At 39.9% G+C, this 23,665-nt stretch overlaps 1 protein-coding gene across 2 annotated transcripts; it reads right to left on the bottom strand.

Annotated features, from left to right (window-relative positions):
* Window positions 1-73: 73 nt before the first annotated feature.
* Window positions 74-22,883, bottom strand: LOC103462258 (AP-2 complex subunit alpha-2). 2 transcript variants are annotated; one of them, XM_008404931.2, is made up of 23 exons: window positions 22,650-22,883; window positions 20,846-20,914; window positions 20,394-20,536; window positions 19,706-19,899; window positions 18,428-18,557; window positions 16,980-17,081; window positions 16,788-16,896; window positions 16,533-16,683; window positions 15,064-15,232; window positions 12,767-12,904; window positions 12,504-12,686; window positions 11,365-11,462; window positions 11,053-11,284; window positions 9,643-9,807; window positions 9,411-9,497; window positions 8,109-8,242; window positions 6,601-6,683; window positions 6,394-6,483; window positions 5,977-6,100; window positions 5,774-5,890; window positions 5,507-5,576; window positions 5,200-5,334; window positions 74-4,297 (listed from the first exon to the last, which is right to left on the bottom strand). In XM_008404931.2, exons 1-23 carry the CDS (start codon window positions 22,714-22,716, stop codon window positions 4,220-4,222), a joined length of 2,868 nt encoding a protein of 955 aa, XP_008403153.1. In that variant the 5' UTR covers window positions 22,717-22,883; the 3' UTR covers window positions 74-4,219. The 2 variants fall into 2 exon arrangements, with proteins under 2 accessions (XP_008403153.1, XP_008403154.1); XM_008404932.2 differs by lacking the exon at window positions 9,411-9,497.
* Window positions 22,884-23,665: the final 782 nt, after the last annotated feature.

Raw genomic sequence — 23,665 nt, 5'->3', positions numbered from 1 at the left:
TAAATATTTTTTTCCTTTGGACAGATCAGTCTTCATCTAGTAGAGGGCAGTAGAATACGAGATATGCGTGGAATTTGTTTTCAAAACTTTATTTGGTAAAACACAACGCAATGACATTTAAACATAACTGCAAATCCTGACTTTTTTTTCTAGAAACAGCCCTTTTTTGTCAGGCACAAAACATGGCAACAGAATTCTATTGATAAGGCACAAAATGAAGCTCACAATAAAGCAGCACTCATGAAATTTAATTATCACATAGTTTGGCGTTGTACATTAGGTTTCAGGTGAACATATGCAAATGTTTGCCAACCTGAACGTAAAATAAAAAAAAAGTTGCCTCTGGACTTAGCTGGACTCCTGCTGACATCAATATGGAAATGATTAGTTCTTGTTTTTTACTTTAAATTGAAAATGATTCAGTTGTCAGACATACTGGTAGGTTTTATTCAACCACACTGATTTGATTTGATTGATTTTAACCCAGTCATCAGGCGTTCTCTTCCTGAAACTCATTTCTCTGACATTTGATCAACATCAGAGGAATTCTCACCTCAGAGCTCTGAAAGAGACACACATGGCCAAAAAACAAGAGGTTCAGTCAGATGATATTAATGAAAAAGCTAATGTACTGGAAACCATGACACAAGTTCACATTTGTAGTATTTGTATTAATACATTTGTATTAATACTGGAAAACAAACATTCTGTAGATGTGCAAAACTGGTAGAGGTTTGGAATTGCAGCAAAACACAAGTATTGACTCAAAGGGGTTGAATACAAATGCACATCACACTTCAGATTTTTAATGGGACATATTGTTGCATGAAATCCTAACATTAAAGGGGCAGTATTGTGTTTTTTGGGCACATGTAGAGCAATCAAGAAGCTAAAAAGTACTATGCATATCAAATATGACTTGAAGGAAAATTGGCTTCATAATGTATTGCTTTGAAATTGGGCCTCTGTCTCTTTAAAAACTCTGCCTTCAGGAAGTCATCACAACATGGCTGCTCTATTAACCCTTTAACAACATTTTTGCCTCAGTTGGTAACTAAGAAGAAGCTGATATAATGAGCTCAGGCTAAGCTCTTTATATCAGCTTCTCAGCAGATGCACAGTTGAACCAGGTGTTTACTAATTGCTGCTGGCTAGTCTGAAGGAGCTGAGTAGAGCAGTAGTGGCAGAGGGCTGCTCTGTGAAGCAGAAGCTTGTAAATTGCAGCTCTGAGGAGGAGCTGTGCCTCTAAGGCGGGACTAGGTCCACTCACGTTTTGAACAGCTGAATGGTTGCCATGGAGATTAAAGGATTTCTCAAACATGCATGAAAGAATCAAGACAACACTTCAAGTGTGTTTATGGTGAGGGAATAACATTACATGATGTGAAGCTTAAAAACGTCAATTTACATAATACTGCCCCTTTAAATAAAGTCTGTGTGGGAATGACAAAATGTAGAAAAGTGACAAGAATAAGCTAAAAGGCCCTGCAGTAACAGACTGGCACTGTGTGTGTGGGGGGAGGATGTTATCTGGCCTGATCTGCAGTATTAAATGGACCTAATGTTCCCCTTGATGTTCTGTAGAACGAAGAAGAGACGGGAAAACGGGATCAGTGTCAAACTGGATCACAGTGCTTCTTTAAACCTTTAACACAACTAAACAAACACCACTGTAGAAAGTATCTTCACTCAGTTTACTGACTACAAGGCAACTCTACACATGAAACCTACCCAGAGTTCAAAGCTTCAGCTAATCTCCAAACCAGTGGAGTGAATCACTGAAACCAATACCTGAAACACACAACTTATGAATTTGTAACTCAAGACAGCTGGACACCTGCTACAATATGTCTGGATCTAATTCATCAGTCATCACCTATCACACTTTAGTGACATATTTAGTTTTTCTCATTTAAAATATTCAGAACTTTATGAACTGAACTGTTTATCGTTGGAAGGAGGAGGATCTGTTCAACCCTAATCTAACAATGCGTACCTCAGTTATCTACTTTAACAATTTGTCTTTAGAGTTAAAATATTTTTAATGACTCATGATGAGAAATAATTATAAAACTGTAATTTGTGACATTCTATTTCTTATAATTGTGAGTTTGTGATCAAACCCCCATAATCCTGACCTACACCAGGTAGGTGTTATTTATTAAAGTCATATAAATATGATGCGCGGTTTGTACAAAATGAGAATCCCGAGTGGGAAACAAGCAAAATTACAAAGGAGCAACTACTGTGAGGAGGTAGCAGGGTGCAGCAGGGGGTTATGGGTAACGGCAGCACTTTTACTTCAGCGTCACCAACATTAAAATAACGACAATGCTGATTAAATTCACAATGTATGTGGAGCTGAAATGATGCAAGTAAACGGCAAAACTGATCAGACGTCATTTGCTTAATAAATCACCAATTGAATAGTATGGCATTAAAACTCCAATTCACAGCATAAACAAACAACGTTCACGTTGGAAACAACAGAATCAGAGAGTATGTGAAAAAGTTTAAGGCTACAGGTGGAAAAGCTGCAGTGCTGCAGTCACATTACTTAGAGGTCAGAGGTCACTGGTCTCCCTGGTTCTCTAATGTCCAGCTGTTTTCAACACATGTCATAACATGACAGTGAGCTCATCCGGTCTGGCTTCAGGCTTTGATTTCATGGATCAGAACAACCAGACAACGTCTGGAGGCTGATTTCAAGAGAAGTCAGGTAGTCTGACTGTTTCTTCTCCAAGGTTAACGTCACTTTCTAATCCAGCCAGGAGCAAAAGGCAGCAGCAATTCTAGTTTAGCTGAGTGGTGAAAAAAGTGGAGCTAAGAATGAGATATGGCATAAAATTATTAGGGCGAAATTTTCCTGTAGAGCTGCAATTAAAGAGTTTTTTTTTTTTATTAAAAAAGGTGTAAAAATAGGCATTTTTTAAGCAAATATAAAAACAGACAAGCAAACAGTGACTAATGGAGAAATATTTCTAGTTGGACATTAAAAAGAAATGCTTTAGGACAAAATAAAAAGAATGTGCCAGTGCTTTAAATGCTGTTCTCACCAACAACCAACTCCAGTGATTTCACTGGAAACTGTTATTTCAACATCAGAAAAGGCATAAAGGCATCCAACAATGTGGTTGGTTGATTTAAAACACAGCTAGAAAAGTCTAAATTTACGGCAGTGACATAACTGTTACAGTGTGCTGTTGATGGTCCACCTCTCTAATCGACTTTTCATGACCAGCAGAGTTCCTGTTCTTGGTGTGAGCAAACATTTATAGAATAAAAATAGAGTTGAGGTTTTTTTAAAAGCGTTTTTTAAAAACGTTTAAAGGCAGTCAGGAGAAAACTCTGATAAAACTCGTCAGAACAGACCAACAACTTGAAGCTACTTTGAGTTAGCAACAACTTAAACTCCGTATCACTGGTGCATGTGTTGCTACATAAAGTGTCTAGAGGTGAAAAGCTCAAGCCACAGACGTTAAAAAAAAATCTAGCTGCAGTGTTACTTGTCTACGTTGTTAAAAAAAACACGTCAGTATATTGGCAAAACACAAACGCTGACAATTATCTAAGGCAGGTAAAACATTGACTGCTCAAAACTTCTCAATAGAACCCATCTTCAAAAAACTCTGAATTATCCCTTTAGAAATAGACCATCGTATCGTCTGTGAAGTATTTCTCAAATGTGACCTGGGAGTTCTCTATTTAGACATAAACATGTTATTTCAATCACAGTCCCTGTAAGATGATTCTAGAAAACAGCTGTGGGTGTTAGAAAACTCCCTTACTAGAAACAAAACCCACACATACAAAAACATGTTTTTTTTATAAATACCAAAGAGGGATTGTTCCTCCTGAGACGACATGTAACAAACAGCTGAAGTGTTGGCGTTCTCTGTGAGCGACTTGTGTAATCTATTTTTTAAGCCAACAAGTACAGAATGATTGTGTGAAACACTCCCAGACCAACGACCCGGACTCTCAGTACCGGCGGCTCAGGCTGCCAGGCCAAACCATGAGCCTCATCACAGTGTGAGGACAGACAAGACGCAGCTTTAAAGCAGTGAGGCATTACTAGAGTTATGTGCAAAAAAGACCTTTCCCTCTCACTAGGATATAAAGCATGTAAGTAAAACAAAAAATGTACACTGTACAATACATCTTTTTTTGATTTGAAGTGAGAGTAAGAAAGTGTAAAAATGCAGGCGCTGTGTGGAGGCTAAAACTGTTCTGACAGCAGCTCGCACAGCCGCTGAGATACGGACTCCTTGCTGGTCCGCAAGGTGAGGCGGTACATCTGGAAGAAACAGAAATGAATCAACCAGTTAGCATCTGTACCAGTTAGCATCTGTATGATGGCCCCAACGGGAATGTTCATTCAGTTCAAATCTGTTGATTTCTGTAGCATCTATTTGCTACAAATGTCATTACAAGGCACTTTATGAGACAATCAGATCCAATTCAATGGACATGATGACAACTGTCAGTCAATCCAACCGGGTCTTGATCCCAGCTTTACAAAGAGCATTAAGGGTGAGGAGGTAGCAGGGTGCAGCTACCTCCTCACACTTATTATATTTATTTAGGAATAAATATAAAGTTTATTCCAAAACCCAAACAGAGTCTGGAAAAATTGAAAAGATGGAGAAATGGCAGCAGCTGAACACTATGACATATTCATCTGCATGAAGGTAACCGCAAGTAAATCTACTGATTTTTGTCATCATTATATTTTGTACTTAAATCAAACACTAATGCATCACGCTGGGTCCAGAACAATAAATGTGAGCTGTGGCTACAAATAGGAAAAGTTTATTTGCAAAGCAGTAACTTTTCAAACAGGTGGTACAAATATCCACACACAGTCTGTTACACTGTCATGTGTGGAAGCTGGTCAGAACAGGAGGCCCTGATTGATGCAGGTCCCACACTGGGCTGACAACACTGAGTTTAGAGCCATCTTGCAGTGTTGTCATCCCTATTCACATTTTGTCATGTTACAACCCCAAACATCAAAGTAATTTAAAGGGATTGTTTGTGACTGACCAACAAGGTAGTGCACAATTATAAAACATGGAATTTTGTCAATTTGTAAACCATGAGTCTTTTTCTTTCCAATTCAATTCTGTCACCTTCTGGAAAACAATAAAACACATGTTGCAAAGCACAGCCTTTATTTCAGTGTATGTGTGTGTTTACCTGTGCTTGTGCGTTGGGCTCCAGCCTGAGCAGGCAGCCCACCTGAGTGGTCTTAGTGTGGATGATTCCAGCTCCAACGAAGTTCGCCGGATTAGGATCCACACCGTCCAACAGAGCTACACCGAAACCTAAGAGCTGGAGGAGTGAACGCAACAGAACACAGAGAAGTAAGTTGACTAGATTCATAAAAACACCAAAGCAACAACAGAATCATAAAGCTAAAGTCAGATTGCATGTTTATTGAGTAACTGAGGTCAGTCACAGATGGTCCTAAATGTTCACACTGACCCAAGGCTTCACTGTTTACCTTGGCTTTGGTAACATCTGTGTCCATCTGGTTTTTGGCTTTGAAGATTTTCTGCACCTCTTGTTGAGGACTGATGACACCAAAAACAAAAAAATAATCAACTTCAAAATAAAGGCAGACAGATAGAAAGAACCATCAAGTACAAGAGCTGTTATATGAACCTTTTCCGACATTCAACTTTTCACATTAATCTGTTGTCAACTGATACTTCTGATTTTAAAAACCAACTAGTTGAAACTACTTTAATGAAAGTAAAGTCAGGCTTACGCTCCAAGCTGCTTCCAGCGCTGGAAGAAGTCTTGGGACATCATCTCTGTGGGCTGGAAGAACTTATTCAGCATTACAGGGAGTTTGACTGCGATGTTCTGCAATGTTCCACCATATCTGCACATACAGGATGAAGTTTGCGTATAAATAGCTCAATAACAGAGTCAAGACATAAAACAACAGATCTATACCGTCTTACCAACCTGAACTGAATGTTGAGGACAGGAGTATCTGAGAAATCAGATACACACTCAATGTTGAGGATCTGCTGGACCTGAGCTCCAGCCTCAATAAGCGGGTCTACTGGCTTTTCCTGGACATTCAGCTGTAAAGCTGCTGGTCAAGGATTGCACAGATACTCACAGAAACAGCAGGAACAGCTCAAATATACACTAAAACCAAAGAAAAACATCCACTCAGCTGGATTTAACAAAGCAAACCGCTACGTTCCTCCCATGTGATAATCACTGCAGCGTGGAAACGGATTTAACTGAAGTAGAGAGTCATAGTTGTTAAAAACAACAAGACAAACAGCAGGTCTTGTTTCAGACAAGCATCCAGCACAGAAACCATCTCAGGAGATCACTCGGCGGGCAGAAGTGGAGCAGAGCAGAGGATATGAGAGCAGAGGACGTCATTACTGCTCACTGATGTGGAGAAGCTCTGGAACTGTGTGGAGGTCTTGTTGCCATAGAACACATACATGCGACCTGCAGGAAGGAATTTTATTTCGTTCACTCTCCTCCAAACACATTTCAATCTCTCACATAAACTTGTAATCATAATTGAGAGTCTAACACAGAGAAGTGAACAGTGCAGAAGCTCACCCAGGTTCTGCCGGTACTCAGACTTCAGTCCAATCTGCAGAAGCTGGTTCTCATAGATAACACCGTTGTTTTTGCATACAAACCTGAAATATTAACAATTAGCAAATTGTTAATATTTGTAACAGTGCTCAGTTATTCATAAGTTGTCTTCTGTCAAAGATAAATCTAATGGTCCGTACGGAAGAGCTGGGCATTTATTGTACTGTTTATCATTTATTATGGTAAATATCTTGTCAGAAGAATTTTGATTTTCATATAAATATGAATAAATCAGAAAATATGAGATTTATTCTTATTGTAACAATGAAAAAACATTGTGTTTTCATAGTTACAATCAGGTAACTATGAAAACATAGTTACTTACAGCATAACCTTTAGTCGTTATGCTGTACATATCAAATATGACTTAAAAAAAATTTGGCTTCTTAAATTAACTCCTTCAAATTGGGCCTCTGTCTCTTTAAAAACTTCTGCTCTTTCTGAATCTCCGTTTCAGGAAGTCATCACAACATGGCTCCTCCATTAACCCACTGACAACATTTTTACCAGCATTGAACTGAGAAGTAGCTCCTATAATGAGCTCAGCTGATGTGCAGTTCCACCTGGTGTTTGCTAATTGCTGCTGGCTAGTCTGAAGGAGCTGAGTGAAGGCGTCATGTGGGAGACTGCTCTGTGAGTCTGAAGCTTGGAAACTGCAGCTCAGAGGAGAAACTGTGCCTTGAAGGCAGGACTAGGTCCACCCACGCGTTTTGCACAGCTGAATGGTTGCCATGGACATTAAAGGATTTCTCAAACATGCCTGAAAGAATCATAACAACACTCTGCAGGGTTTCCCCCAGTGTATTATAAGCCTGACAGACCACCAGGTTTGACTAGCACCCCCACCAGGCTTAGCATTGCTTATTTATTTAAGTCTTTTTAAAATGTTTGCATTTTTTAAGACTTTATATTTAGTGACCAGGTATTAATCTTCCAGTCTTTCAATAACACATAAATATCAAGTGATATTTTCAAATTTCCTGTCAACTTAAAAAATGTTTAACTCAAAAACACGACGGCCTGCTGGATGAATGACTGCCTAGCACCCAACCACCAAGCTTAGCAAGTTTTCTGGGGGAAACCTTGACTCTGGTATGTTTATGATGAGGGAATGACATTACAACATGATGTGAAGCTAATAAAGTCCAGTTTAGATAATACTGCCCCTTTAAATACGCTTACTGTGTGCAGCTTAATGATACAAGTCACTTCTTTATGTGACTGAAGAGGTGTATTACAAGTCAGAGTGTTTGTCAAAAGAAGTCATTATATTAGTGGGGCTCTGATTGTCGTGCCATGCATTCACTGTCATTGAGTTACTTAAAAAAAAAAAACATAATAGTTCTTATTGTCACGTTTAGCCCAGGCCTACAGTAAAATAACTCTTCTTCTGCTTTGATCATTAATTAAAACAAGAACACTGACGGCTCACATTGTGTTTTCATTAGATGAGCTGTGGGTAATGTCACCTGGGAAAGTGTTCATCTGAGCTCTCTGTGGGTGCAGCACTGCTGAAGTCAGAGAAGACGTCCACCAGCAGGCTGGCTCCTGAGGATGGGGCTGAGTTCACATTCAGGTTGTCAGTGAAGGTGTGGCTGGGAACCTGCAGGACAAACACCATCCAATCACTGTTCACACACTCTGATAAACATCCTGTAGATTCAGCTTTTCTTTTTAATGTTTGTGCTCCCATCAGTTCAGAGGCTGCAGATTATTTATGATTTGAACATGATTGAATCAGTTTAACACAGCTGTATTTAGGAGCTCACATTTACAGAGCAAATGTCCCTCAGTGTCCTTCAGCAGACGTTAGAGAGGCTTTTGTAAAAATATTTCAAACTGTTTCTAGGGACTTTTTAAAATCCATTTTCAAACCAGTTTCTGGGGAATTTTTAAAAGTTGTTCTTTTTTTCCAAGATGTTTTAGCTGCATGCAGCCACATTCAGAAAATTACAACAGGTGTTCCACTGAGGCTCGTTAGTCAGACCTTTAGAAAAAAAAAAAAACTTCAGGAAGTACTGGACAACAGATCAATACCAATGCATATCGCTACAAACACATCATTAACATCAATAGATAATACATCTGATGGAATTTTCAATAATTTCACTGAACTCCAATCCAGAACCACACAACATTCTGGGAGATGAAGGCAGAGGACAGACTTTAGCTGCTGAGTCTCTCATGGCCAGAGACTGCAATTAAGGAACCATTCCCTCTGTCTTCTCTCTGGCTGTGTCAGGCCCTCTTTCCTGTTGGGAGTTGAACCTTCACCTTTCATTCAGCTGAGGAACCGCTCCCTGCTGCAGGTAACCATCCCTACAGCATAATGCTGACACCGCCATACTTCCTCATGGGAATGGCCAGTCAATGGTAACGTACAGTGTTAGTTAGATTTAGATGTGCATGCTTGTTATTATTTCATTTTATATATTTATTTTATGTTTAGGTCATACTTATACTATGTACAATTTCACACACTAAGACATTTCTCCCTAAATTAATAAAGTATTCTCTATGGTTTTGTTCCACCACAAAGTTTTTTCTTTGTACATGTAACCTTACTGTATTTCCAGTTCTCTGATTTTTCTATTTTGAAGAACCCACACATGCACAGAGAGAACATGCAACTTCACGCATAAAGAGCCCAGGCTGGAATTCAAACCCAGGATCTTCTTGTTGCCAGGCAACAGGAACACCTGCTCCTCCGTGCAGATGGCAGCACTGGAACAAAATGCAAACTGCATTGAAAACATAAACCTGTCATGTACCATGGTTCTGGTGGGGAGCATGGTGGCGCTAGAGGAGGGGTGGGGTCTGTCTGTGGAAATGAGCTCTTCCAACAGAAACTGAGGAGTCTGAGGTGCAGAAAAGAAGAGGAGAGGAGCAGAACAATGCAAAGGTAGAAACTAAAAAAACAGAGGAGAATGGTGGAAACCCAGGAGGAGGACAGGTCACAAACCCCATGGATTCTACATTCTTCTGATTTAGCTATGATGCTACCTTGCTGGCCACTTCGGCGTCCTCGGCGTGCTCGGTGTTGCCATTGACATTTTTTCGGGAATCGTCCATGTCGGGCAGTTTGCTGGAGCCCTTCTTCTTCTTCAGCTTGGCCAGGATGGACGACTCTCTCTCTGGGAACGGAGGCATTTCTTCTAACACGGTGGCCTGGGGGCAGAGAGAAAACCTCGCTAAACCCACAGGAAGTGGACAACAAATGCTCTGCATGCAACCTGAGGAAACTTTGGTAACTTCATGTTTCTTTGGAAACTTAAAGCCATCCATCCATTTTCTTTCACCCTTGTCCCTCAGTGGGGTCGGGAGGGTTGCTGGTGCCCATCTCCAGCTAACGTTCCGGGATAGAGGCGGGGTACACCCTGGACAGGTCGCCAGTCTGTCGCAGGGCAACACAGAGACACACAGGACACACAACCATGCACACACACACTCACACCTAGGGGCAATTTGGAAAGGCCAATTAACCTGACAGTCATGTTTTTGTAATGTGGGAGGAAACCGGAGTACCCGGAGAAAACCCACGCATGCACAGGGAGAACATGCAAACTCCATGCAGAGAGACCGGGGCCGGGAATCGAACCCAGACCCTACGTGCTGCAAGGCAACAGCTCTACCAACTGCGCCACTGTGCAGCCCGGAAACTTAAAGCTTTTCACCAAAACTAAAACACTGAGTTCCTTTAAATCAAGAATTAAAACCCACCTTTTTCAAATAACTTTTGATTAGTAGTAAATGGAACATTGATCTTCTGTGTATTTGCTTGATGATTTTGATGATGGCATTTGACAACATGTAAAGTTTGTTGCTTGTTTCAGAACTGATGACTATATAATGTTTTTATGATGTAAAGCACTTTGAACTGCCTTGTTGCTGAGATGCTCTACACACTTAAAGCTGACTTGACTTCATTTTCCTGAAGAGGAATGTGAGCAACAGATGTCCTCATGATCTGCTCAGGTTGTGGCATGCAGACAAACTTCTACCAAAGACTGAAGCTTGAAACTGAATTAAAAAAATGCATCAATAAAGTCTCAGTATAAGAGTGTTCACATGAATTGAACTAGTTTATTTCTGCTATATTTTAAAAAATCTGTATTTTCCCCTCTTTTTTATAACTGAATTCAACACGTGAGCCTAATTGTACCAGACAAATGTCACAAGTGGGAAAAGTTATAAAATGATTTGTCTAATTTTTTCAGACATCCGTGATATTTTAAGAGGGTTGTGTTCACTTTGCAGAGAAACTGAAGTAAATTCACTCTATACTGCAGAAGCCCTAATAAAGAAGAGAAACATCCACCCTCACTGTACAATCCTAAGTGCCTGCCTTGGACTCAGGCTCTGCTTAAAGCTTCAGGCCCATTCAAAGTCAGGTTAGCTGAATGATGTGCTGACCAGTATGTCGGTGCTGGCGATGCAGCTGAGTCTCAGGTACTCCACCGCCCTCTGCTGGAGCTCCACATCGGCGTTGCGAAGCTGGCTGTCTGAGCGGAGGACATCTTGGATTGTGCCTTTCACCTCCGGGAACAAGTTGATGAACTTGATGTACGCGGAGAGCAGCAGGGCTCGGGTCGGCACTGAGCACAGGTGGAACTTGGAGTGAAGCAGGTTGAACTGGACCAGAGGGCTGCAGAGGAACAGGTCATGAGGAGCTGAACCTTCAAAGATTACAAACATTTGGTCAGAAGCGGGGTCAGTTTTCAGCACCTGGAGCGAGGGTCACCAGCAATCAGGTTTCCAAACTCTCCCAGAATGTAGCCACCCACTTTCACCAGGTTCTCATGACAGGCTGGAGCCTGGAGGGCCTGCACACATTCACATGGAGAAGAACAACAGCTTCTGTCAGGTAAGAAACAACACACACAAACTGTATATCCAACTAAAGTCACAGCGTTGGTCTAATCAGATCTAATAAAACCTGAATTCAACAAGCACTCGGTTCTGTTGGACAGCAATTTTTACCTTTATGCAGTTTGTTCACTTCTTAAGTGTTTGGTACCAATCTACCTTTAAAATGGCGGATTCAATTCATTTTAGAAAGAAATGCACAAATCAGCCAGATGTCGCTGACATAGCTATATGATCGGTGATGAACAGGCAAAATAATAAAAAAATCTGATTTTTATTTTAATTAATCAGGCCAATCAGCCCTCAGATGTTTGACTATTTTATTGATTTACAAATCACTTGTGGTCAGCAAAATTTTGCTTTTTTGTCAAAAATAAAAAAATAAAAAACTTCTTTAATATCATAGTGAAAACGGATGTCATCAACATAATGACAAAAATATTTTACACCCCTATGGTATTAAGTATTAAGACAGTATCAAATAACATAATGGCATAATCTTTCTTTTATTAAAACATGAAAAATCTTGGTCTGATTTAACTTCAGATCAAAACTTACTTCAGTTTGTAAACTTCTGGTTTCAACTGTACTTATTATAATACATATGACTATTCTAGCAATGATGGTATTGATTAATACTGCAACTGGTATTAATATTAATCCACATTTTACTGACATTTTCTTTTGACTTCAGACTGAATCCAGAAAGTATTCAAAGTTCTTCACTTTTTCCACATTTAGTTATGTTACAGTCTTGTTCCAAATTATTCTAAATTAATATCTTTCCTCAAACTTTTAGTTTAAATATTGAATCAATAATTCAGATTATACTATTAGACACATACTATTAAGTAAAACAGGATTTTACTCAATAGATAATAAAATTTTTAAATAATGTTTATATTTAGATTTTTTTACCCCCTTCATATCTGGAGGACGCATAGAAAAACACATGAGAAGTGAATATTATTAGTGACGACATGAATCACAGTTCCCACCTCAAACACTGTCTTGGCAGCGTAGCCTTGGACGTCGTCCCGGTTGATGACAATCTGGATGACGCGGTACCACACCTCCTCGCTCACGTAGTCGCCGGCAATGCGGATCAGGTTGAGGATGGTGTCCACGTACCATGTGTAGTCCACTGCATACTTCTCGGCCAGGATGGCCACCTTCAACACCTGTGGGCGACAACGCGGTGGCTGAGGAGAACATCTTTCCCCGAAACTCAAACCTGAGCATGTGTGTGTTGACGGCCTACAATCTCCTCTCTGATTGAGTAGTCTGCCGTCTCCAAGTAGCTCAGCATCTCCGCCACAATCTGCTTGGAGTTGCTGCGATCACACATGGCATAGAGAAGGTCGACGGCCCGCTGGCGCACGCTCACATCTCTCTCAGTCTGCACAGACACACCAAGTAGAGACTTCAACCGGACAGTATGACTACCATATGACTATGGGAAAGAAACATGATAGGCCAGTAAATTAAAAGGAGCAGTATTGTGTGTTTCCCAGGCACATAGTGCTGTTTTGTAGCACAATTAAGGAACCATGTTACCTTCAGTTGTCAAATACGCCTTAAAAAATTGACTTCATAATTTAAAGCCTTGAAATTGAACCTCTGTCTCTTTACGAAACTCCTCCTCTTTCTGAAACTCCGCAGGATGTCGTAACAACATGGCTCCTCTATTAACCCTTTAACAACATTTTAACAACAGTGTTGCACTGAGAAGTAGTTCCTGTAATGAGCTCAGCAAATCCAGTTACACCAGGTGTTTGCTAATTGCGGCTGGCTAGTCTGAAGGAGCTGAGTGGGGGAGTCATGGTGGAAAGTCGCTCTGTGAGGCAGAAGCTCAGAAAGTTTGAAACTGCAGCTTGGAGGAGGAGCTGCAGTTTCCTTGAAGGGGGCACTGGTTCACCTAGGTGTACTTCACAGTACTTCACAGTTGCCATGGAGATCAAAAGATTTCTCAAACATGAACGAAAGAATAAAGTCAACACTCCATGTATATTTTTGATGAGGGAACAACAATATAGCATATTGTAAAGCTCAAAAAAGTTGATTTTAAACACCGCCATCTCTTGTCTTTGTAGACAAATCGACAGTTCCTCCAGTCATTACCGCAGCTGAAGGTCTGAAAATTCAAAAAGTCTCCCAGTATAAATATTTAGGATTGAGAAAGTCCACCAGAGAATACTCTCTTCATTGTGAGAACTTTTTTTTTTTTTACTTTTGGTGCCTAAAGTCAGAACTGAACTTACATCCATCTTCTTGGAACCAGTTGAAGTACTACATGAACTAAAGGTGATGTCACTAAATGTTTTTAAGGTTGTTCTTGCTGATTTTGAGAAGGACTCATCTGTCTATAAATGTGTTTTTGTTGTTTTTCTAAGGTTTTAGCAGCTCTAGTCTTTATTTGAGAGTGGTCAGACAGGAAAGCAGGTTGTGAGAGAAAAGGAAGATGTATGGCAATGGTCATCAGGTCAGGACTGGAACCTGAGGCCTCCATATGTGGGTCACATGCTCTACCCCTTCATTGTTCATAACTCTCTAGACTTGAGTAAATACATTAGAGTTCATGTCAATTGCAGACATGTTTAAAGACCATTAAACTGCCTCACCGCTCAACACATCCACATTGATATAATGGCACTTATCATTTCAACCACTTCTTATTACTGTCCATATTAATTATTGATAATGCCCAGTAGTCCATGATCTCCATTTATTCAGTAATCGGAATCTTAGTCTCATGTTTCACCCTGATTATTGCAGAGCTTCTAAGTAGAGTTCATTTGGTTTGTTAAATGATTTACTTATTCTGTTAGTTTGATGGATTCATATTGTTTCTGTCTCACTGTACAGTAAACAAGGAGTAAATACAGGTATATAAAGAAATTTTAATAATGTGAAAATGTTCAGTATTTCCGAAAGTAAATCTTCTACATCATGTAGATTCACTGTGGTGATCTGTGTTTCTGTGTATTTATTTATTGGGTTTCTGTGTTTATTAGTCCCAGCTGTGTCTCGTTTCTTTGATTACCCTCCCAGTGTATTTAGTCCCACCTGTTGTCTTTGTCTGTTGTGAGATTGTTGTGTGTTCGTCATATGTCGTCTGCCAGTTCCTTGTGTTCCCTGTGCTGCCATTGTTGGATTTCATTTGGATTTATCATTAAAACCACCATTCATCTTCATCCTGGGTCTGCCTGCATCTTCCCTGGCCTCACCAACCATCAATAATGACATTCACTGCACAGACAACCTTTCTTTCTTGTAATTCTGATGATTATGACTTACAGATAATATAAAGCTAAAATAGAGTGGTATAGAAAATTAGAATATTAGATAAATTCTGAAAATTATATTCAGAATTTAGAAAATTAGAGCTTCTGAGAATTATATAAATTTCTATGGACTCAATACTCGGTCGTTCTTTTTCTTGCATGAATTACTGCATGAATGCAGCGTGAAACATTCCTGCTTTCCATCCCTAACAGGCATGAAGATGTCCACACTGATGGGGTCATCACATTTCCTACCAGAGGTCCAGAAACTCACCTTTAGGGCACTGATGACAGTTTCGATGTGTGTCTTCACGGCTTCATGGGAGAACTCGGAGCTGGCTAGCGTGCACATGCTCTCCAAGGCCAGGTAACGGAGGTTAGTTTCTCTGTGCTGCAGGAACTGGCCCAGCTGGTTGCAGGCTCGCACCAACAAGTTGGGTTCACTGAGGGAAAACACACAACGACAACAGGAAGTACTCAGATCCCCATGCACTGAGTTCACAATCCGACACTAATATACAACATACGCTAACACTTTACTTGAAGGGGGTGAATAAAGGCGTTTTCGCACTGCAAGGAACGGTACGGAACAGAACGGTTTCGACCGTGTTTGCATTAGAACTTGCGACCGGTTCCACCCGACCCCTTGGAACCACAAGAGCTGTGGTTCCAATTGGGCCGGCCAAGCGGTTCTGCTTAGAATCAGCAGCTGATTGGCCGCTGGTTGTTATGGAGTCAGACGTTGATTTTCCGTTGACAGCTGGCTCTCACTAAACTGCATTTTGTAAAGAGTGCTCTTTTCAATATTTTTATTAGTAGTTTAATTAGCAATGGATTCGTCTCAATATAGTGCAATCACCTGGTCTAATGATGAGGTAAATTTTTTCCTAAGCTTACTCGCTGATCAACGAGTACAAAATGATTTAGATCGGTCAACGAGGAATGAAAAAGTTTTCCACCACATCTCTACATTGAGACCATTGTTTAGTTTCAAAATTAATGATGTCCGGTACCGCTTCGATGGCGCCCTCAGTGTATATGCAAACACAACAGGGCTGGAACCGTTCCGTTCCATACCTTGCAGTGCGAAAACGGCTTAAGACTGACATGACACTGTCATAAACATGACATAACACCTGTCATGAACATGAATAAGCCTTCATGAATATTTATGACTGTTGTCATAAAGCGTCATTTGGTAAATCATGACACTTTTAATACAAAGTTGACATTATTGAAAATGTCTTTGTTATGACAACTTGACATTAACCAAGAAATCATTACTGTTTAAACTTTACCTTTAATAACATAAAGTTACCTAATTTTTAGAGCGCAATCAGTAATACTTTTATAACAAATTTATATCAGTAATGATTCATGAAGGCTTATTCATGTTCATAACATGTGTTTATGACAGTGTCATGTCAGTCTTATTCACCCCCCTTCAAATAAAGTGTTACCCAACATACTAATATACACTTTTCTCTTATTGTAGCAAAGTGCAATAAGAGCGCTGGCTGAGTCTGATGCATTGTAGGGCTTAGGATAGAGCATAATGGAGTGGCATAGGGTTCCATTTGTCCAGGTGTAATACTCTCATTCATCTATAGTTAGACCAGCAACACTATATTGTGACGTCATTGACTTGCAGCATTTCAGTCCTCAACATGTAGAGACAGCATTGTTAAACATCTCAGTTCTTCCTAGGTAACTGAGCAGGTTAAGAAGCAGAAAGTGACCAACCTGTCATGGTGGATGATGAGGGCGATGGCTTCAAACAGAACAGCGTTTTTTGCATTAGAGTGCTGCACCTTCTTGGACTTGGGCGGCTCCTGGGCTTTATTAAGGATGGTCTCCAGACACTCGGTCAGACGACTTCGCAGCGATGCGTCCTCTGCAACAGTCGCATTTTTAACAAAAATAACCAGATTACTGGTTATTTTATTTTTAACAAAAAGTAAGCTTTGTCCCAGTAATTCATGCTTTATGGTAGCATACCAGGTGGAGGGTAGCACTGCAGCAGGCGCAGCAGTTTGACAGACAACCACGGCGCAGCAACAAAGTAGTATGTATAGTCCTGCAGGTCGATGGATGCAGAGGTCACAATCTGTGAGACAGGAAGATTGAGACGGTGAAGACTCTGCCTGAGACAGAGCAGAGCGCCATGAGGGGCATCAGAGCCAGACCCACCCTACTGAGTCTGGCCACAGCCAGGGACACGGACGTCTTAAAGTCGTCTGGACTCTTCTGGGCCAGAGTGGTGATGAGGCTGGTGGCTGCTGTGACTACTCCCTGAGAACAGGAACACACACACACACAAAGACACTACTTTGTGATATAGATGGAGACTGTTTCTTGACATTTTTACTTTTTCTTACAACGGAAAAAAACTGGACACCTTAAAAAGTATTTGTCTTTTAATAACACATTCTGATTTCACAGTCAATATGAATACATCAGTGAATGATGGAGGCAGGGCCACTGTAGAAAATAAACAAAAATACAAAAAGAAGTACTTTTATGTCAAAAAAAGACTTTCCAGATGAATTTTATATATTGTCACATTCTTACTATATGCTTCATCCAAAAGTAATTTTTATGGCTGATACATATTTGGGAAAGAAAGAGATGGTGATTTTTCTTCTTTCTTTTTTTTTTACCAAAATTTCTTTGGCACTTAGGCCATTATATTGGGAAGGTGACAATGTTTATGAGAAAAAAGTGATTATTGTCTGATGCTAAAAGGCATAACTTTTTAAGAACAAACAAATAATTTTCCATGATTAAAGGCATCAATTTACAACACTAAATCTAAGATGTGGTCAGATATTTGCGACAAAACAGTCAAAAGTTCCTTAAAGTTTAATTGGTAAATAAAACGTTTTCAGGTGCAAAGCGCATAGTTAGGTTTGTGTGTATCTTTAAACATATAATTTCAATTTAAGTTCAGAGCACAACGTGAAGTAATGCTCTTATTGTGAAGGAGCTATAGGAAGTAATGTCCCAGTTCTTCAGCTGCATTGACAAACTAAAACACTCATGCAGACCCTCGACTATGCAGCTGCTGGTCCAAGACCTCTGACCGTCTCGTAACCAAGGTAACCAGGTAAGCAAGCAACCAGGATGTGACAACCACAGTCTGCTTACGTCTGGCTGAATGTTAATCGACTTTAGTCATCAGAGAGTAAGTAGCTGACGTAAGGAGAAGTTTTGTTCCAGCATGTCGTGCAGACAGATGCACATCTTCATAAAACCTTGTGTCTGCAACAATGTGTGTGTTTCACTTTCAAACCTAACCAGACTTTTAAATAGCACAGGCCCTAAACACAGCTGTAAATGGTAAATGGACTGAACTTATATAGCGCTTTTCCAGTCCTTTTGACCACTCAAAACGCTTCTTCACACTAGAGTCACATTCACCCTTTTGCACTCACAAACGCTCACACATTTATACACCGATACGCAGATCGGTAAGCAACTTGGGGCTAAGTGCCTTGCCCAAGGGCACATCGACATGTGGTAGGAGGAAGCTGGAATCGAACCTACAACCTTCCGATCGCAAGAAGACTACCCATACAGCCACAGTCGCCCTGCAGTGATGTTCTGATTCTGAAGCAGTAAACTAGCACAGGTCTTACCAGGTGCTGATCATTGAGCAGGTGGACGACCCGAGCTGTCCACTCCCCCATAGGCACCAGGTCAGGAGAAGTCCTGTTGAGCCGCAGCAGACACAGCGCAGCGCTCTGCTTCACACTGTCCATGGTGTCCCTGGAAACAAAAATCATCTCTTCAACATGCTTTCATACTAACACTTAGACAACACTGGAAAAGCTTAGTTAGCCTGAAACATGATCTCCTCCAGCAGCTACTAACACCAGCGTGGCAACCGGCAACCTTCCAGGAAGAAAACCAGGGAGAAGAAGTGGATCTAGGTGCTGATTTGTAAACTTAATTTAACAATAGGCCCTTTAATAAAACACATTTAGGTGGGATTAAGGGTCAAGAGCTCAACACATGGTCAACAACACATGCAGTGTCCCTCACTCTCCATTCATTTCCTATGGAACTTGTGTAGGACTAAAACAATCAGATTAATCCTGATGAACTGGTTGAAATGATCATCAACTAACTTAGTAACTGATTAATTGTTGACTGGCATGTACAGACACTCAGATAAAACCCCTCTTGGCTTGTAAATATTATGTTTTATCCAAACAGTACAAGCTTCACCTGGCTCAAGTTCTCTAAATCGTCAGAATAATTCACTACTAAAATAATCGTTAGCAGCAGCCCAGACTCGTGTGATGAGGTGAAAGCCTCTTGCCCCTCCAGCCAAGCGACTGGTCAAATTCATGGATGTAAAATTTCAATCTTGTACATGTAAACGTGAACTCAGGCTAACAACGCAACACAAAAGTTCAACAATTTCCAACTTTTTGTCGCTGTGTTGTCCTGTGTGTCGGGTTTACTGGGTGTCCAGCCCATCTCTCTGTGTGATACACACCTCTACTGTTCTATAACACATGGCATTTTGCATTTATGTCAAAATGTTTAATTTTGGTTTTTGTCTGATTAGAGCGTCTTCTTCCAAATATTTACCTTTTCTAACACATGACTTGAGGCAACCTGCAAATACAATTTCTACAGGCCTGTGGAGAGCAGGAGAACCGGTGCCTTCACCAGGTTATCATCCCACTGGAGCGACACACAGACTGAACAGTTAACTGACAAACTAGAAGTCTCAAATGTCTCCTAAACGTTCTCCCAGAGTTGTCTGCTGTGAGATTTGTCTTTTAGAGTGTTGCAACATGAATCGGCTAGAAAGCTCTTTCTAGCATCAAACCAGAAAAAGCAAGTGTGAAAGACAATAATATTAATATCAGTTTTTGTGTATGAATGAATCATTTTGTACAAACCCTGCAACCAAGATTCTGGGAATGTCCGAAGCAAAAGCCTCAGCCATCTCTCTGCTCCCCACGTTAGCGATGCAGTGCAAGGCCAGGTTCATGAAGGTCGGGTTGCGGCTGGCCAGGTCGTTCTTGATGGCGTTGTTGATCAGACGGATGAGTTCACTGTTGGAGTTCACCAGCACGGAGATGAACAAGTAACCCTGAAAAAGCAGGAAGTGGCACCAGATGACAAAACATTCTGAAAATCCTCTTCATCTTCATCTGTCCTGATTATGGTTCCTAAACCAGCTGGACCCACCGCAGCAGAAGGTGGGTTGATGCTGCTCACTTGTTCTATCAAAGCTGAAACAGCAACAAGCATTTTACTGATGTAGGAAGACAACATCTTAGGTTCATCTTAAAGGATTTGTGCACTGCTGGACTTCTGAAGATGTTCTATGATGTTCTTTAACATTAGTGGATGATCTCACTATGACAATTCTTTTCTAACCATTACAAATCAAGTGTTCAATACATGTGAGGATGCGCTGCAGAATCAAATTTTTTATTTTTTTTTACATCGGCATCATGGACTGGGTCCTGGTCCAATAACGCCGCCGGAGGATGTGCTTCGTCTTTGACATGTCATAATGTTTGCTCCAGTCAGACTGAGCTGTGAGGTGAAAACAAACAATTAAAAGAAAGAAATACTTACAATTTGCTTTTCGGTGTATTTGTTGGAGCTAAGCAGGTTGACAGCCTCCATGTGTCCAAAGTCAATATCGTGGCCCAGAAGGAAGATGAAGAGCAGTTTGCACACATATTTCTTTTTACTGTAGCCGTCCAAAGCCTTGTCTCCTACCACAGCAACACAGAAAACATAAATTGACGTAAAGTGCCTTTGAAAAGCTAAATATTTCATTTTTGGAATTATTAATTGATGTATGAGAACATCATTATGTTTCAAAAACAGCGATAAACCCTGGTGGCTCAGGATATCAAAGCTTCAGCCTAAACCTAAGCTAACACAATCTTGTTGTGTGAGACTTTCACATTGTGGCATAGATAAAGCTCATCACAACAGCAGACTGAATCCCTTCAGCTTGGAGCAGTCTGTTGCATGACTTCCTGTTCTTCAGGGTTAGACTGTCCCAACTGCTCACTTACCTTTAAATTTGGAACGGATGTTGGCTAGCTCTTTGTTTATCCTCTTCACCTCTGCCTCCTTACTTTTACCTGCAAACAAAGAGATTCAATCAACCATATACATTTTTTAATGTTTTTAAAAAATGACACAGACTTCTTGTCTGCTCAGAATCTAATCTGAGTAAAATCTCTGATTATAGATTAACCATATGTCTGAGGTAGATATATGCTCATATAGGGTTGTAAAAAACAAATTGCTTATAAAGACTATTAAAAACCAACCTTAATTTAATTCTTTAACTGTTTAATAATAAAAGTTATGACAATAAAAATAATGAATGTAAGGCAACTGTTTACACTGATGCATTACAGAAAGAACCTTCTAGTTTTGAACCCCAGACTGGGGTCTTTCTGCATAAAGTCTTGATGTGTGTGCTCTCTGGGTACTCCTGTTTCCTCCCACTCTCCAAAAACAGGACTGTTAGGTCTCTCTAAATTTCTCAGTTTTATGCTTTTGATGAGTTGGTCCAGTTCTGTCCCTAACTCTAACCCTAGGAAATCTTAAGGGCAGTCTTACTAAAACTGGCTAATCTAACCTGCTAAGGACAACTTAAAACATCAAGTCTGAAATCATTTTGTCATTGCTTGGAAACAACAGTGAAATCTTGTTGACCTGCAGAAGTGTGTGACACCAATGTGTCTCTCTCACTCTCATGCAAAGAGTGACAACACCTATTTTAAATAATTAACATCAGATCATGGCAGGAAGGCTTTTTAATATAGTTTTCAACTTATTAAGGATAATACTGCCATGTCATATTTTCCTAACTCTGAACAGCCTGCGCAGCAAATCTATTTATTTATTTATTTATTTATTTATTTATTTATTTATTTATTTTATCAAATATTGTGTTATTTATTTTTCAATGGATATACTTGATAAAAAAAAGAAATGATCTGATTTGGGGCACTTTTATATTTTGAGGTTTGTAAAAACTAAATACTGAAAGATAAGTGAAACATTTTTTAGTTCTTTTCAGATGGATTTTATTTACGCCTGTCTGTAAACTCAAGAATTTAACAGCATTGGTGGATTTTTAGTAAAGCAGTGACTCAACTCTGTAACATTTAAATATGTTTAACAAATCATTCATAATAATAACAATAAAGCTTTATTTTGCTATAAACACTTTATTGTTAGGCCAGTTCAAATTTTTTCTAATTGACAGGCCTGGTAGAAAATCACCATGGTAACTAATGCGTCTTTGCTGTTGTGAAACCAAATTCAGGAGCAGCTTGGCTTAATTACCTGTTTAGGTTTTGGGAAACAGCTCATGATATGAAGGTCTTGTTGATTAAATCTGCCACCAGAAATAATTTTGAATTTTTTATTTATTATCTGACGAGATGTGGTGCAACTTCTAACTACAATTTTTGAATGATAACATCTATCAAAAATAAAAAATAAAATAAAATAAATCAACTATGTTTGTGATAGACACTACTGGTAAAACCTCTGACCCCGACCCCAGTCAGTGTGTATAATCTCCATCTCTAAACTGCCCAGTTTTATTTGCTTGTTAAGAATCATCTCCAGGCAGCGGTTTGGTCCACGCCCTAAACGTAATGTTAGCTACTTGGAGCTAACAGCTAACACTGCTGAGTAACATATAATACACAGCATTCTATCTCAACGTGTAGTCTGCTTGTACAAACACTTGTTCAAATGACCTCTAAAAGAAGATACCGAGCTGGCAGTGTCCACCTCCGTTACACTGGCTACTTTACATTAGCTTAATTCCGCAAAGGTTCAAAACAAACTTACAGTTCCTGATGTCTGAAATGAACACAGCCAAACCACGCATTCCATCCCCTTTAGAGACCGCGGGCATTTTGTTCACTCTGTCTTAATGCGAACTATTTCTGCGACTAAGAAGGATACCGCAGTTATGAGGAGCAACTTTGTTAAAGTTGTTTTGCTGCACAGTTAGTACTGCAAGCGCTGAATAACAGGAACCAGACTGACTGCGGCTGCGTTCCATTTAGCGCTGGCTACACCCCGCAGGGCTTCATTCCACACAAGCAGTTTAGGACACTGCAGCTGCTACTAAGCTACAGAGAAGCCAGTTTGACCGTGAGAATTTCCGGAAGAGCACAGGATACTTGTTTTTAAAATCTTCACAATCATTTATAATTAAGAATTAAGCTAGACAAACTTTCGGTAACACTTTATTTGAAGGGGTGTGAATAAGACTGTCATGACACTTTCATAAACATGACATAACACCTGCCATGAACATCAGTAAGTCTTCATGAATATTTGACTGTTGTCATAAAGTGTCATTCGGTAAATCATGACACTTTTAATACAAAGTTGACATTATTCAAAATGTCTTTGTTATGACAACTTAACTTTAACCAAGAAATCATTACTGTAACATAAAGTTACCTAATTTTTAAAGTGCAATCAGTAATACTTTTATAACAAATTTATATCAGCAATGATTTCTTTTGGACCAGGGTTACGTCATAATACAATTCTCCAAGTCCTTGACATCTCATAGAACAGTGTGGGATCCATCATCCAACATGCAAACTATAGGCACAACTGAAAACCTACCAACGACGTGTTCATTGTTCCAAACTAGCAGACCAGTCTCAGACAGCAGTAAGCTCATTTAATGCAACAGCTGTACTCAGGGTTGTTCTAGATAGATTGTTATTATTTGTCATTGTCACTGCAGGAGCAAGATTGATCTAATTTCGAAAGTGAGAATTCCCAAAATTTTCACATTGAAAACCTTCATAATAATTTACAAAGGTAAACTGAGTAGAGATCTC

Source organism: Poecilia reticulata, linkage group LG3, assembly GCF_000633615.1.
Source record: "Poecilia reticulata strain Guanapo linkage group LG3, Guppy_female_1.0+MT, whole genome shotgun sequence".
Classification (NCBI taxonomy): Eukaryota; Metazoa; Chordata; class Actinopteri; order Cyprinodontiformes; family Poeciliidae; genus Poecilia; species Poecilia reticulata.
The sequence above is the reverse complement of the archived record's forward strand: the minus strand, read 5'-3'. Positions and strand labels throughout refer to the sequence as shown.